This window comes from Rhynchophorus ferrugineus, unplaced genomic scaffold (assembly GCF_030347505.1).
Source record: "Rhynchophorus ferrugineus isolate W39M unplaced genomic scaffold, kcgeb_rfMv2 rfM4, whole genome shotgun sequence".
Lineage (NCBI taxonomy): Eukaryota > Metazoa > Arthropoda > Insecta > Coleoptera > Curculionidae > Rhynchophorus > Rhynchophorus ferrugineus.
In genome coordinates this window covers 45,893,085-45,910,129 of record NW_027472583.1, presented here as the reverse complement: position 1 = coordinate 45,910,129, position 17,045 = coordinate 45,893,085, and the positions used below count along the sequence as shown (strand labels likewise).

At 32.6% G+C, this 17,045-nt stretch overlaps 1 protein-coding gene across 2 annotated transcripts in view; it reads left to right on the top strand.

The window, feature by feature from the left end:
- LOC143196022 (retinal homeobox protein Rx1) overlaps positions 1 to 16,660 on the top strand; it is a 115,995-nt gene extending 99,335 nt beyond the window's left edge. For both annotated transcript variants that reach the window (XM_076403604.1, XM_076403603.1), the window contains exon 3: positions 16,114 to 16,660. In XM_076403604.1, coding sequence (XP_076259719.1) covers positions 16,114 to 16,497 — 384 coding nt within the window. In that variant the 3' untranslated portion in view covers positions 16,498 to 16,660. The remainder of the gene's footprint in view (positions 1 to 16,113) is intronic.
- Positions 16,661 to 17,045: the final 385 nt, after the last annotated feature.

The window sequence follows — 17,045 nt, the reverse complement described above, 5'->3', positions numbered from 1 at the left end:
TGGCAATAGTTTTAACAAGTAAGGGAGATATCAAGTTACCACCTAAAACTAATTTACTTACTTATTATTTAATACCTTAATTACTATATTCTAGATGTACGTAGTAAGTAACTAATGTTGCTCATATAATTTTTAAGTGTTATGTTTTTATTCACATATTGCATAAGCTCAAACATTCTTTACATATAATATAAGGGTTATGTCCCAGTCTACCTTCGTTCCTGGTAACAATGGAAATAGAACATGATGATTTAATTAATCAGCTGTCGTAAAATTTTGTAATTGTTAAACAAAATATATTATAAATTTACTGCAACATGAATCAAAACAAGGTCCATGGAATAGATGTCGATTTTTGTAAAAATCATTTTCTAAAAGTGAAAGTGCCTTTGCATTTGCACCATAATATACACAATTTATGCACTATAGATTTCGTAGTCCAAATGCAAACTACACTGTTGACTTGATTGATTGATGATGATTTTGATACTGCGTCCAACATTCTTTATTTTCTATATACTGACGTTTTATAAGAGCGGAGAGCAATTTTGCGTCATTTTAGACCTTAAAAGAAAAATGCATATTTTTCCTAACAACTTAATCTTTAAGAAATATTTTATATACAAGAATATTATAGAATAGCTCATCTCAATACAAAAATTCTTATAACATTTTAAACCACGAGTATTAATTTATTATTCAGATCAATTTACATAGTTGCTATATATAGCAACTAAACTAAAAACAAAAATATATAAAATAATAAGTACATTCTAGAATATTAATATCAGTTTTATTATTTTAATTTTAATATTGGTGTTTTCATTTTATTATTGAACACACTATTACACAGTATCTTAATAACATTATTTAAATTATAATGTTTTAATATCACTAAACTTTTTTTTATAACATCTTTATTAGATACGCTTAGTACAATCTTAATCATTCATTAATTTGTTACTACTGTTCTGTTGTACTTCCATTAATTCACAAGCAAGAGAGTTCAAGAATATACATCAATATGTATTCCTCAGTAATAAAATTATAATAAATTATAGCTATAGTTTGCACTAAAGGTATACACTTTATATAAGTTCGTATGGTTCGGTTCGCTTCAATCTCCTTACATCCTGCGCGCTGTCCAGCAGTTGTATTGCTTCCACGTTAGTATGATTTAGTAATCTTCTTTCGTGTTTCAAGACGAAATCTTGGATAACTTCGCAAATCCATTTGATTTCCTGGTCATCGAGCAGTGCTTCCTTTGTTACGTAGCGATAGGCATTCGTAATCCATTCGAAGAACTTGTTTTGACAGCGTTGTATGACTAGTTGATTTGAATTTTTAGTATCACCCCATATTTGCACCCCGTAGGTCTCAATTGGCTTTATAATTGTCTTATAGATCAACCTCTATGATATTAGATCAAGTAGAAAGTATCTTCCGACTAACCAGTATAGTTGTTTTATTTTGGTTCTAATGTGTTTTGATTTTTGTCTAACGTGATGTTTCCAATTTAATCTACCCTCAAGATGGATTCCAAGTTATTTAGCTGATTCTGTTCGAGGAATCGGTACTAAACTTTATGAGTATCAAAAAATAATATCGGGAATTATTTGAAAATATTATACAATATATTCGGTTTTTATGTTCCCATTTTATTTATTTAATTTGGTTTATGTCTTTAAACTAAACTAAGCAATGTCAAAATTATGTTTGAAAAATATAAAGCAAATTATTAGAAATATGTGCTTGTTTGTTTTAGTTTATTTAATCATAAAATTTAACCATAATTTATAATTACGAATTGGTATAGTGTGTTTACCTTCAAAGGAATTCATATTAGTTAAATTAAACCAAACAAAACCAGACCAAGAATTTTATTTTAGCTTTCCGTTCATGGGCTTGAAACCAACCAAATTGTTATCTTCTGCAACTGATCCTGTATAACAGAAATTCTTATCCTATTGCTAAACACTAGATAGTAAAAAGAAGACTGGATGATACTTTGTTATATTTTGGAGTTTCTTTTTTAGGATACTAGGATTTATCTCAACTGAACCTATTATTTAACGTAGGCTCCGAACCACAGTCCTAAGCATTTAACCTATCGACTGGTGAGTGATCGACTTGGAGATGATCCAGTCTGATTTTACACTTGGACAATCACAGTTATAAACACTCACCAACAAAAATTTACGACCATGCTCCGACAAGATTCGAATCAGCGACTGTCAATGAGAAGCCTAAATATTGTTATTAGGGGTACAATATAAATTTTTAATCATATTCAGAGTTTCCCTGTCAATCAGTACTGTTTAATTTATTATTTTAGAATTATTCCATAAAAGTTTAAAGTAATTATAGACAAGAAATAATGATGTTAAATTTTAGATTATAATATATCTATAGGAGAGCGCCTGCCGATCTATTACACACTATTTAATGATCCTTAAACACCTATTTCTCCTTCTGACGCGATAAAACCACCGTAATTGTTCAGATGACGGTGGTCAACCGACATCACCCTCCCCCATATCCCGTCGAGTCCCGGGCGCGTCTCAGGTTTGCGTCCAGAGCCCATCATTTGTCTAAGAAAAAGCCAGCTCCCATTTTCTCCTCACAAACGAATTTTCCAGCTGAACGCTTTCCACGTGTCGGGCTTCCCACACTCCTCTCCGAGGGCCGCTACGATTATGTACCCCTCAGTGATGGGGGAGGCTTGTGGCTGGGGTTAAATGGTCGCTTAATTTTCCTTGTTTTTCCGACGACGAGGGTGAGAAATCGTGCACGTCGAGTTGATGCTTTTTTGGTTGGATGTGGGAAAAACAACGGCATTTTCGCACCGGGGGAGGGTTATTTAATGTACTCATATCGATATCAGAGAGATCATTTGTCAATTAATTTTCATTATATGGGTGTTTGCGGTTCATTTGGTAACATTTTGTTGTGTTTTATATAACTATTGTACTTACAACATGCACGAATAAATTATTAGTGTTAAAATATTCTTAATCACAAGCTATAACTATATTCCATTTTTTAGATAGTTACAAAATATTCCCAAAAACACGCTTTTTACCCTTTATTTGACGTATCAATCCAATCCTTGAATGAATTAAAACGTGTTCCTGTATTATTCTACATTGAGAGAAGCAATAAATTGTCAAGGGGGATCATATCTGGGCTGTATGATTGCGAAGGTAGAACATTTTACAATATTTTTTAAATAATGTTTAATTCTGCGGACAAGATTTGAGCATTGTTAAGATAGAAAATCACTGTATCTGTCCGATTGCCTAATCCAGTCGATCTTCTGTCAAGGCTTATTTGCTTTAGAAATTTAGCACGTTTTGGATACATATCATTCTATACTTGGCATTTTTGCATTTTGTAGTCTGCCCTAAGGTCTCCTATCTTTCTCACCAACTTCAGAATTATTTAAATTTGAAAATCCTATATTTTGATAATAATTATGTATATAGCAACTAAACTAAAAGTAAAAATAATTCTTGAGTAAGGTTGATTTGCGTTAAAGTAAAAAAAAACCTTTGTTGTATGTGTCACATTTTTTTTATCATTAAACTTTATGAGTATCAAAAAATAATATTAGAAATTGTTTGAAACTATTATACAATATATTCCCTTTCCATCTTTTTATTTTATTTATTTCATTTATATTTATATTTTAAGTCTTTAAATTGTTCTTTAAATTCAATTAAGCAATGCAAAATTAAATTTTAAAAATATAGAGCAAATTATTAGAAATGTTGCTCGTTTGTGTTACCTTTTTTTAGACATCATAAAATTTAACCCTAATTTATAATTTCAAGTTGGTATGGTGTGTTTAGCTTTAAAGTTATTCTTATTAGAAGCCACCATTTTTTTTAATTTAAAAAGAAATATATTTTAGTCCTCTATAACTCTAAATTATTATAAAACTGTATTATCAAAGCATTTTGTAAAATCTATAAGTATCGAAAAATATTTGACACACCAACATATTATATTAGAGGAAAAAATTAGAATTTTGGATCCTTTTTCGATTTCTTCAGAAGAAGCTGCTGATTGATATGTACAGGTACTCAAAATAATTTAAAGAACGATATCTAGTAAATATGAGAAAACAGTGGTTCCCAAGAGAGTACCTCCAATACAACTTTAACTAATTTCACAATATTTTGGCATATTTACAACATATTTCAGTAAACATATGTAATAATTTCATCAAATATATCTTGACTCTAAATATGGTTATTTGATATAAACCATTCAATTTTGGGGTGAACTCAGCACAATTTGCGTCAATTAACTTGAAGAACTAACACCTCTATGGTGATATTTAATATTCGAAATGATTCACATCGACCATATTTTCCAAATGTGACACTCAATGATTTTCTATAACTAAATTTGATAAACTAACTCCAGTGCTGTTGTTAATGTTGAAATGAAAATGGACTAATGAAAGAATCTAAACTAAATGTATCTGATTTAAAAGTGATTATGATGTAAAATCTCATATGTTTCAATATTTAAGTAATAAAAAACTTATTATCTCGGCTTGCTACGAGCATTTTAAATGAGTTATAACAATTAAAAAAAGTAATTTTCATCAAGTACGTATTATTTTCTATAGTATAAATCTGAAAATAAAATGAAAATGTTTTAGGGAATTACAATTTTCTCTAAGCTCTTTAAAAATATCAAAAAAGCATGTTAATTTTTATATAAATCTCGACATAATTTCTTATTAATAAGAAAATCACGACTCAGAAATTATGAGAGAAGGATTTACAATTATCCCATATCTGAAGCGCTTCAAGTTTTATGTAATCTAAACATAAGTAAATCAAGAAAACCAAATCACTTTCAGTAACGGAATAATAAATTAACAATGCCGGCTTGGTTGGCGCAGTAGTTAAGGCGACAGGACGGTCCTACTAATGCTGAAGTCTTAGGTTCGAATCCTGTTGGGGTATGGTAAGAATATAAAATCTGAGAAGGAAAATGATCCCAGTCATGCCAATAACCAGGCAGGGTAAGAACGGATGTCTCCTGGGATGATCTCCAAGTTGGTCACTGGCCACTCGATAGGTTTGATACGGAGGGCCGTAGCTCGGAACCCATTTTAAGCAGAAAGCTCAGTTCAAATAAACTAAATTGTAAAAAGGAGCCTAATAAATAACAAAAAAAGTAAACTGCCATAGATCAGCAAGAATTACAAAATTAAGCCACCTAGGTATAGTAAAATCATTATAGAGTTTAATGACAGCATTAGACTGACTGTTTAGGCTTACCGATTAAAACTGATTAGAAACTAATATAATTTCAGATTTTACATACATTTTGATAGTACCTTTACTATACGGGCATTTTATCGTTTCCAGTTAATATATTGAAACTTAATCATTTTCAGCTTATGACTAGTGGTCCATTCATACACTCTAATTTTCGTTGTTTGCCTGCTAGTGTCTCCCCTCTACTATTATCGGTCCGCCAATCATTACTCGCCATCGGGCTGGGGAGTTCGAGCAAGGGGCGGCGTCTGTACCACGTCAAAAGCAGATCTCCCAGTCCCCCCCACGACACAGCGGCGCGCGCTCCGGGGGTCATTGTAGGGACGCCCCACTGAGACTGTCCTATTACTAGTTTTCGATTTTTCGCCTCTGCTTTCTCGCTTCTTCAGCCAAATAAAAAAAAACGTTCATTATTACTGTTTCGGTTTAAGCTGGTTTTTGGGTAACTATTTTGTTTAAAAACATATCGAGAAATATATATAAGGGCAGTGACAAATAAAACGCATCAATAATGAAATTGTTTTTAGAATAAAATGGATACTTTAATCGAATATGTATCTCTTGATGATAATAAATATCATGAAAATGACTAAGAATCTCATATTTATAACAGTTTCTTTCTTCAGAAACTTCAGTTCACATCAGATCAATCAATCAATTTAATAACTTCTAGTTTACGAACTTAATCTGATAAAACCAAATGAAATTGCTAGTGCTGATGTCTACCGAGATGAATTGAACAAGTTATTCAAGTTAAAAAACAGAATAGCAATAGTCATTAACAGATGCTAAATCATTTTCTTACATGGCAACACTCATGTGACGACTCGCCAGACATAGCGCCTTCACATTACCACTTGTAAAGATCCATGCAGCATAGTTTGGCAGGCATGCGATTTTAAAATTCTGATAGAGTATGAAAATGTATCGATGATTGGATCGCTGCCAAAAAGTGTTGATTAATATATATTGCAACCATTATTGACTGTATGCAAGCACATAATATAACGATATAATATAATATATAATATAACTATTATGCAACCCTCCATAGCACAAATAATCAACTTTAGTCATAAATATGATTTAGATTTTCTTTGATTCTAACAAGTAATACGTTATCTTCAAATTATTGTTATTATTAGTCAACAGTAGTACTAAAAATACGGCGTCATTTTGTCATGTCATCTTATGTAGCAACATAATAACAAAATCATTACTAAAACAAATTCCAATAAAAAATTTTAAAGGCTCTCTATCGAAATGGCTGAATGTGAACGAACAATATAAAAATTGACGCTTAAATCACCAACAATGGAAGAAAAGTACATTCTACTATGACTGAAAAAAATACCATCTATCAGAGAAATCTTAAATGATTCACTATGATTTTAAATCAAATTAGTTGCGATCTCGGTTATTTGTTATTCATTGCTCTTCGTCTTTTTATTCGATTTCGAAGGTGATTTTATTCACACATTACCTATAAATTTGGTAATAAAAGTTTGGTAAAAATTATTACTGTCTACTTTTTCAATAATTGTATTCAGAAAATCGTGCAATAAAAAACTTGCTCTATAGCAGAATAATATTTTTTACAAATCAAGTATAAATTTAAGTACAAATCGTTTCAATATCCTGTTTATTCGCGATCAGACTTAGACCCATTTGATTTGGGGTTCGTAAAAAGCTTCTTAAAATATTAAATAGCTAGTTGATTGGAAATAACACAACTATTGTATTAAAAATCTATTAAATAATCACTGTATAATTTGAAATAAAATTTACCTCAACAAAATAGTAAAAATAGCAAGGAAAGAAATATCGATACTCATAAGTTTGTGGGCTAAGAGTGACACTACTTTTGTTATTTTCAAAACAGTGGATTAAAAACAACTTAGTGTTTTAATTTTACACTGCGTCTTGATGGGAAATAATACCATTCAAGCGAAGCAAAGGCTTGAAAAGTGTTACAAGGGCTCGGCTCCATCAGAAACTAGAATAAAACGTAGGTTTGTTGACTTCAAACATGGTCATAGAGACACCGATGACGCAGAAGGCAAAGGAAGTCCAAATGAGGTGGTAACACCATAAAATATCAAAATCATCCACAAAATCGTTTTGAACGATCGAAAAGTGAAGTTGCGTGAGTTAGCTAATACCGCAGAGATGTCAAAAGAACATGTTGGTATTATATTGCATGAGCATTTGACTATGAAATAGCTCTGTTGCCGAATGTGAGTGACGCGTTTATTGTTCGCCAAGAACAAGAACGTGTTGATGATTCTGAACAGTGTTTGGCCATGTTTACATGTAACAAACCGGAGTTTTTGGGTCAACATATACAATGGATGAAACATGGTTCCAACACTGGAATCAAAACCATCGTCATCTGAGTGGAGTAAATATTAAAATAAATGTCTCAGTTGTTCTTGCCCCAGGCCCTCTGGCGGCTAAAACGCCCAGTGAGGACCCGAAAACAGTTGCTTCTTAACTTCCCATTCTGTTTCTTTTTTTAAATAAATTTTTTGTCTCGTTTTTACATCAGCACTATATGTTATATATCTCTATATTTTGTGATAATGTTTTTTTATTTTTGAGATTTATTGCGAAAAATCGTTGCAATGTAATGTGTATCGATAGTGGATACATTTTCGCATCTTTCACGCAATTTATGGATTATGACCCATTTTTTGACAATTTCACTTTAATGTCTCACATTTGATATTTTGATTTTTTGATTATTCATGACCTTTGATCATATTTATATTCAAATTAAAGTAATAAAGTAAAACTTCCGGAAAATGCGATTTATTTGGTATACATTCAAACATTTTAATGAACTGAAAAAGTTTCTTTTTTACATTTCGACAAAATGACACATCAGTGAGCTTCAACACGAATTTGGTTACAAATATACCCAATGCGATTTAATACAGAGTAACACCATCAGTTGTTAATAATTTCAAATTTATTTATAGGCCATATATATGTAAACACTCTACTACTAAGGCAATGTTTGCTGGATATTCCGTCAAGTCAGTAAATCAACTGCCTTTCGAGCATTTGTATATAAATATTAGGCCAGTCAAATGAAGAGTTTCACCTCGTATTAAAAGATGCTGTAAACTCATTTAGAAACTTTTATTTTGAGGTTCTAAAGTTTGTCTCAAAAGTTTTATAAAATCTCATAACCACGTCTAAAGATATTAAAGGCCAAAATGACAAAAATCGTTCAATTATTTTCCTTCCTATTTGTTTTCCTATTATGAATATTATAGAAAATAGAATCCTCTGCATCCTTTGTTTCAAACATTTTTGTTAATTTAATTATTTATATTTCTGTTTATGCCAGAATAAATATAATTACTTCAAATCATATTTCTCAATAAAGCTTCTAACAAAATTCGCTTAGAAATAACTTAACTCCTCCTATATACATTGAATGATAAGTAAATATTGTTAGTAATGTGTTTTATTTGCACATATTTTTGTTAATAACATTATTTATATGTAAAATTCATAGAAGCAGTCATTCATATATTTTCAATCTCTACATGCATACCAACAGATATTTTAAGCCATTTCTAAAAATATAATATATATATATATATATATATATATATATATATATATATATATATATGTATATATATATATATATATATATATATATATGTAATGTAAGAAATATATTAGGAATTTAAAAGGTTTCCAGGTGTACAGTGTGTTAGAGTAGTTGTAGAGTTGATCAAAAGTAAATATCTTTTAATATCATCAATAATTACCTCTCTAACGGAATTTACCGGCAAAAGGGAGCCTCCGTTATCTCGTTCCTTTTCGAAATAACCTGTTAAAGCCGCAATCAATTTGTGACCCTGAATATCTATTGTTTTCGGCATTTTCAAACAAAGTAATATGACATGTTTCAGAGCGACTTAAAATTTATTAAAATAAAGGGCTAAAATAATGATTGCTGGTCTATAACCTGTAATAATTATAACTAATATTTTGAATAATTTAGTGTACATCTGACAACCGAACGGGGACCAGCTGTCAGACGTATGCAAAATTCTTGAAGGCAATAGTGATAAGAGATTTCAACTTTTACCTATAAATTATTGTGGCTATACAATTAACTGTAGTTTCCAGATATAATATTATGTTAAAATATGTTATATTTGATAACATTTTCGTTCAATTATTTTATTTAGATTAGAATGTTCTTGTATGTTAAAGCCAAACTGAACTAAAACTCAAAATTGATGCGGCGGCAACATTGTAATATTTCGACATCACAAATATCCACGACGCATACTAAAAACACTTTGAATAGACCATATAATATTATTATGTATATAATTTTTCTGATTCAGTAAGCGAGTTCATATTCAACTACGATTCTTCGTCATGTGAACAATTTGTGACAGCTCACAAAACGCTGACATTCGCAAAAAGTCAATTACAACGGAACCGTGGAGCAATAAACGGCGGTTAATCGACGAAATTGGCCGGCTGTTGTCGGAAAATTACAGTGGCCACCATAAAACTATGTTAATCATCACAATTTCCGATTCCGCACAAAGGCAGAGAGCGTCGGACGCATCAGTCCAAATTGGCAGTTACACGTATCAACGTCACCGCTGGCGGGCGACGTGTAATTTGGGCGGCACGTGAACGCCACGCGCCACCCACCCTCCCACCGGACCCGGTTACTTTATTTACTGTTTGTTTGTGGGGGTCGCCCGTTCTTATTAGCGCTCGGAGACAGTTAGACGGAGCCTATTACGAGCGTCGGCTCTGCTCGTAATCCGACGACAATTAGCCCGGCGGGACCCCGCGACCCTCGTGGGACTACGACACTGGCGACGGGCTCTATTTATTAGGCACAGTTATTAAATTTCGTTTAATACCTTGAACATAACACGCCTGTCACAAAACAATGGCGTACGACCGGTCGGATGTCCGGTGCTGGAGAAAACCAATGATGTTAAATCAATTATTACACTATAAGAAAGTAACGCGAGATAAACTCGTGTTAGGAATAAATATTTTTTTTGCTGGATGTTTTAAGTCTCTGTAATTAAATCCAGGCTTCCTTACTTAGATTCAACAGGGAACTAACAGATCAATTGAAAAGTCCCCGGCCTACCAAAGTAAAACAAGTCTTTTTTGGCAAAATTAGTTTTTTTATTCAACTGCGATCCTCCAACTTTTCAATACCATTTTTATAGTACAATTTATCCTTTGCTTTAAAATAGGCCTCAGTTTCGGCGATCACCTCTTCATACGACGAAAATATCTTCCCAACGAGCATTTTTTGAGATCTGAGAACAGGAAAGAATCGCTGGTGGCCAGATCTGTAGAATACGTTGGATCAGGAAGCAATTCGAAGCCCAATTCATGGAATTTTGCTATTGTTGCCACTGACTTGTGACACGGTGCATTATCTTGGTGAAGCAGCACTTTCTTGTTCATATAATACGGCCGTTATCGGCGACTTCGTCCTTCAAACGATCCAATGATGTTATGTAATAGTCGCTGTTGATGGTCCTTTCCTTTTCAAGGTAGTCTATGAAAATCATTCCATGCGCACCTCAAAACATAGAGGTCATAAACTTGCCAGCCGACTCTTGCTTTTTCCCACATTTTGGAGCGGGTTCATGTGTGGTGTCCACTCGGATAACTATCGATTGGACTTCGTAGTGAAATCATGGAGCTATGTTTCATCCATTGTCACGATAGCGCAGCAAAAACTCGGGTTTATTACGTTTGATCATCTTCAAACACTGCTCCGAATCATCAACTCGTCGTTGTTTTGGGTCTAAAGTGAGCTCGCGCGGCACCCACTTTGCACAGAGCTTTCTCATACCCAAATATTCGTGAATGATATGATGTATACGTTCCGTTGATATCTTTCGAGAGTCTGCGATTTCATTCAGTTTCAATTTGCAGTAATTCAAAATTATTTTGTGGATTTTTTAAATATTTTCGTCGGTAACAACCTCTTTTGAGTATCCACTGCGCTCACCGTCTTCGGTGCTCATTTCAACACAACAACTGGGGCAGTGTCCAGCTACTCGGCATGAAGCCAAGTTTTTGCTTCAACTGTATTTTTTCGCTTCAAAAAGCAGTATTTTTAACAGGCGAAATTCCTTTTTATCCATTTTTTTCACAATAACAAAAGTTGCTTCACTCAAAATGCTATAATTCACAAACTAATGATCCGGCAGCTTCCACGCATCTTTTGAAGATTAGGGCTAAATAAAAATTATACGAATTTAATTCTAGTAGCACCATCTATGTGCTAGGCCGGGGAGTTTTCAATTGACATGTTACTATCCCAGTCAATCCACTAACCAGACTGGGTACAGTCTCCGGATTGTCTAAGCATCAGTCTTTATGTAGATCACATGTCGTTTGCTAGGCACTATGTCTACTTCAAAAAAATTCTATTTGGTAAAAAGGAAAATTATGAAATATTAGTTTCTTGTACATAATGTGGCCGTGTTTTCATTTCAAAAGTTATATTTATATTATTATTATGTTCTCAAAATATTTTAAAATAATTTTCTACAACGTTTTCCTTTCTTTCTGTCAACATAGCAACATTGTGTCGAAACAACACTGTTATTTTGGTGGTAATCTAGAAGTATTTGTTTACAAATTTCTGTAAAAATCTGTAATGTGTTCAAGCGATAATCAGAAGACGATATATCTGATGAGTACGCTGGGTGTTGCAGAATTGACCATCCAAACTGCAACAATTTATGCAAGATAATGGCTTTGTGTCTGTTACTCCCCATGGATGATCTTCTTTCCTACTATTCGTCCTTCAATTGGTTCAATTCACAAGTTCAATGGCAGTTCAATTCAATCTGCTGAGATAGATTCATTCCATTTTAGAAGCTCGTAATATATTACACCTTTCTGATTCCATCATATGCACATCAATACTTTATGGTCATGAATATTCTACTTAGCTGTAATTGTAGATAGCTCTCTTGGACTAGCCCATAATATATTAGATTTTGTAGTGTATCTAGTTTTCATCGCAAATCACATTACACTGAAGTTCTTAGTGCATTCGATCTAGTTTTGTGTCCAATAAGTCAGGAAAATAATTGTCTTCGAACTTTCCCGGTCCACCTGACAATTCCCTGTCATTGATATCAAAATCAGGACTTTTGGGTAATTGAAACCAAAACAAGCAATAGAAATATGATATCTATCTTATCTAAGGAGATAAAGTCTAACGAATCCGACATATAGCCGGTATAACTATAATAATTTCATCATGTCTCTGTATCATATTTTCCTTTCTCAAATAGGCAAACTCAAATGGAACTCAGGTTAATTCCAATTGATAAGCGATCATTTGGATTGTTAAATAAGTTTTGTCAATATATGATCGATAAGAAATACTATTTTATAAGTTAAAAGACATTTTAGTAATATATAAATCTTCTTTAATAACAATACACTTTGATTTTCATAAACACCTTTACATTAGAGTTTATTTCAATTCGTGCTTTTTTAAGATAATAGCCATCAGACCAATAAGAAAGATGTTTTCTAAATTCAGAGTCGAGCTATTGGATTGGATTCACGCTACACTTTTGCTTCTTGTCTTGAATTAGGAGCATGGTAGCCGAGTTCATCAAAACGTACTACCATTTTTAAATGAAACGTTGAATCTATATATAACATCTCGCATAATATATGTCTTAAGATTAACTCTAATGCCATCAGCAAACTACAAGTTGTTTTAAAAAATTTAGGGCAATAATATTCGTGGTGAATATTTTCATATTGGATTCTGCATGTGGTGCTGCGATAATATACTATGATTTTTTGCTATTTTCCGAATGTATTTTTTAAAATTAAGATCTCCGGTATAAATTGTTATATTCAAAGTATATAACAATATGTGGGAAGGGCGTCCCTCGAGTTTCTAATTCGTGGAAATGATCATGTAATAGGACGTAAATATTTCACACTATAAAGACTATATAAATCATCATGAAAACATTTGCTTCGGTTTATTAAGTACATCAGGATGACAAAATACTTTTTGAATATTATTGAATATTACTAACTGGCAGATAACTGAAACAGAGGCATAATATCATTGCCTTGCGTAATCATATTAAAATATAAAGACTGTTAATGTAGAAAATAACTACAACTAATATAAATCGACCCGAAATTAATTTTCCAACCACGATGAATAATTAATGTCCACTTTACCATTTTCCGATAATCAGCTGAAAGTACGAGGCGACACGATTTACCGTCAACCCCTTCATTTCCATAAATTATTCCCCATTACGTCTTTTCACGTAATTGCACCGAAAAATCAATCAATGATACCATCAATGACAGCCAAAGTGGAGTTACCATTAATAAAATCGTCCCATAATTACCTGACGGCGGCCGGGGGACGGGGGGCTTGACACACTCCGACGTAGTCGACTGGAAATTGTGTTTCAACCCTCCTCCCTCTTCCTGCCAGCGCCCCTCAATAGGGTAGGGGATTTTTTAAGGCTGAAAATTTTTGTTTGCGACGATTAGCGATAGATGGTGTAATATGTCGCCTGGTGAACTGATTTCCATTTAATGGAGGAATAATTATAGTGAATGATGGGGCTCGATAGCTTATGATGTTTGTTTTTCGGGGTGTCTGTTTGTTTTGGGGACTTCTTACCATTTACTCGAAATATAAGTAGAATGGATGTTTGAACGGTAATAGATAGTAATATATGCTATATCTAGGCAACTAAAATGACATCGATTCCTTATTAAGGCTTGAGTATGTTTACAGTAAAATATAATGTTACTCGAACATTGTCTTAAATTGCTTTAGAGTCATTATTTTTTTATAAAATAATAGAGGGTGAATATATAATATAAAGTAAGCCTGAAGAATTAAATATAATGGATTTGTCAACCAGATTTTCGATAAAACGAGTTATTTGTTCTCAACTCTAAAATAAACAGAAGAAGCAAACACATCTGCTTTCATGGGTGATAGAACTATGTTTATGATTTCAATTAAAATATTAAAAAATAAGGCTTTATGACAGAACTTTGATAGGAGTATGTGATTACAGAAATATTTTATATAGTACAAAGCTAGGTTAGCTATAATATATAACCTTATTGCATCTATTTTTACCGATATATGTAGGTTAAAATACGATGGTTTTCCGTCTATAATTATTGAGTTGTCCAGTGTATACAGACGCCAATTATGGAATATTTAAAGTTGTATTTACGTCAATCCTTATTTTGTTTTCTGAACTGAAGAAATCTGCAGCCAAAATCAATCTCTCTAACACTTTTATTGATTTTAATTTACACAAAATGACCAAATCTCAATGAATCTCAAAACTCAAAACCATGGCGATGATGCTAAATCATATTCCAATTATCGGTTGTTGTTTCAAAAATTAGTAAAAGTAGTAACAATGACAAAAAAGGCCTAGAAGATCAAGATAGTTCAAAGACGATGAATTTCAAGAGTAATTGCAATAAATTTAGTTCAAACTCTCAAATCATTGCAGATCCTATGTCAATTTCAAATTATTTTCTATTTTCTTGTATCACAACGTTTGGAGATGTGTTAAATTGGCAGAAATACACTATTGAAGGTCGAATAGGAATTTCTACTGCAGCCAGCGCCTTGTGATTAACAATTGCTCAGATCTATAATACATGATTTAGCTGAAATACAGTGTCTAAATGCTGAAAGCGCGAAAATGATTTAATCACTGCCAAACCAACGATATTACTTCTATTATCATAGACAATAATGCTCTCTTACAGTGGAAAACTGATCATCTAATATATTATATTAAATATATCATTACTTATAAATATATCATCAGAAGTACATAATCAAAAATGTTATTGGGGAATATTTGCTGTTTATCAATATCTCTTAAGAATTGTTTCTACTGATGTGGAAAATCAAGACTTTTCTTTTGAAATTTTTCTGTTGGGCTAAATCAATAGCATCAATAAAATTATTTCATCACTGATTTCGGAATTTTAAAAATTGATAATTTTAATACCGGTGACCAAGAATGCCGACTAAGATGACCAAAAGATATTGGATAGGAGGCATTATTGAATCAACATTCATGTCAAATTCGAGAAAAGTTTTAAAGTCTCAAGACCCTCTGTTATAGTGAGCATAGAGTTATGAACACACATAGCAAAAGGGTTCCAATAAATCCATGTCAAATCTATCTAAAATTATTGATTTCTATTTTTCACAACTGAATTACTACTCTAAAAGCAAAATTAGACGAATTTTTAAGAGAATGAAAAAGCCTCAACATTTTCATAAACCATAAAAAAACTTCAGAAATGAAGTTTACCACTACAAGTAATACCACTTACATTAGCCGGTGATGAACTGACCTAAAATTGAATCGATTCTTGGATCACTACATAAAATGTATATTTTTTAAACTTAAAATCCATAAACTACCCGAAAGACGATAGCTTACGGTGACAATATTTTGAATAAAATACATTTACTAATTTATTATACATTGTAAAATTCCTCTTAAATGTGTTATACACCCAATATATGATTTGAAAGAATGTTCTCATTTTCATAAGTGATTTAAAATATAATCATCTTATAATATGAATACAATTATATCATGAATCCTTAAAAAAATATTTTTTACCTTTTTTCTAATCAGATATTCTAAGATTTAAATGCTTTAATAATATTAATTTTACGTAAATATATTTGATAAAATATATATCAAATTAATGATAACATTTATTATTTCAGGTTTGGTTTCAAAACAGACGTGCTAAATGGCGCCGCCAGGAGAAGATGGAAGCCGCCAGACTAGGCCTGAGTGACTATCATGCGGCAGCCAGTCTCTCCAGGGCAGCTGGAGGTACCAGTCTAACGCTCCCCATGGACCCCTGGTTGTCGCCGCCTCTGCTGTCTGCTTTGCCTGGTTTCCTCAGTCATCCCCAGACGGGCTACCCCAGCTACCTCACCTCGCCTGTGGCCGCCGATCCAGCCAGGCCGCCTCCACCACCAATGGCGCATTCCCATTCTCCAGGTACCACCCCACCGGATCTACGAACGACCTCGATAGCGGCTCTGCGGCTCAAAGCCAAGGAGCACGTAGAAAGTTTGGCCAAAGGCCTACAAATGGTGTAACCGTGGATGAACACTGTTGCCCAGTGACAATCTCTCGATTTTGTATATAGATCTAAAGACTAGTATGACCCTGTATATATTGTTGTGAATGAACTGATCGATTATTTTATTGTGAAAATGTTGTGCATAGGTAACAAACAAAAAAATGTTCCTTTTTTTAAATATATTAAATGTCAATAACAATATGGTGTTTCATTTTGCGATGAGATTAGTAACACTATTAATTAATTATTCTTTAAAATATTCTGTGTCTTATATATCTGATTTGCTGCATTAATTTTGGTAATTTTTCCCTGTATTTCTTGTAGCAGGTATAGTTGAGCCACTTTGAGTTTAGGGATAATTTTGATTCAAGTTTGTAAGAAATCATCAACGTAAGTAGTTATTTTTATTTTATTTGAACAGCAACAAAGAACACACTGTGCAACGAAATTAGGAATGCTAAAGTTAATGCTAATATAAAGTCTTCTAATACATTTAACGTGTATCATTAAGTTATTCAGTTTATGCAGATACTAATCATAGATCGCTCAAAATTGGATTTTCGA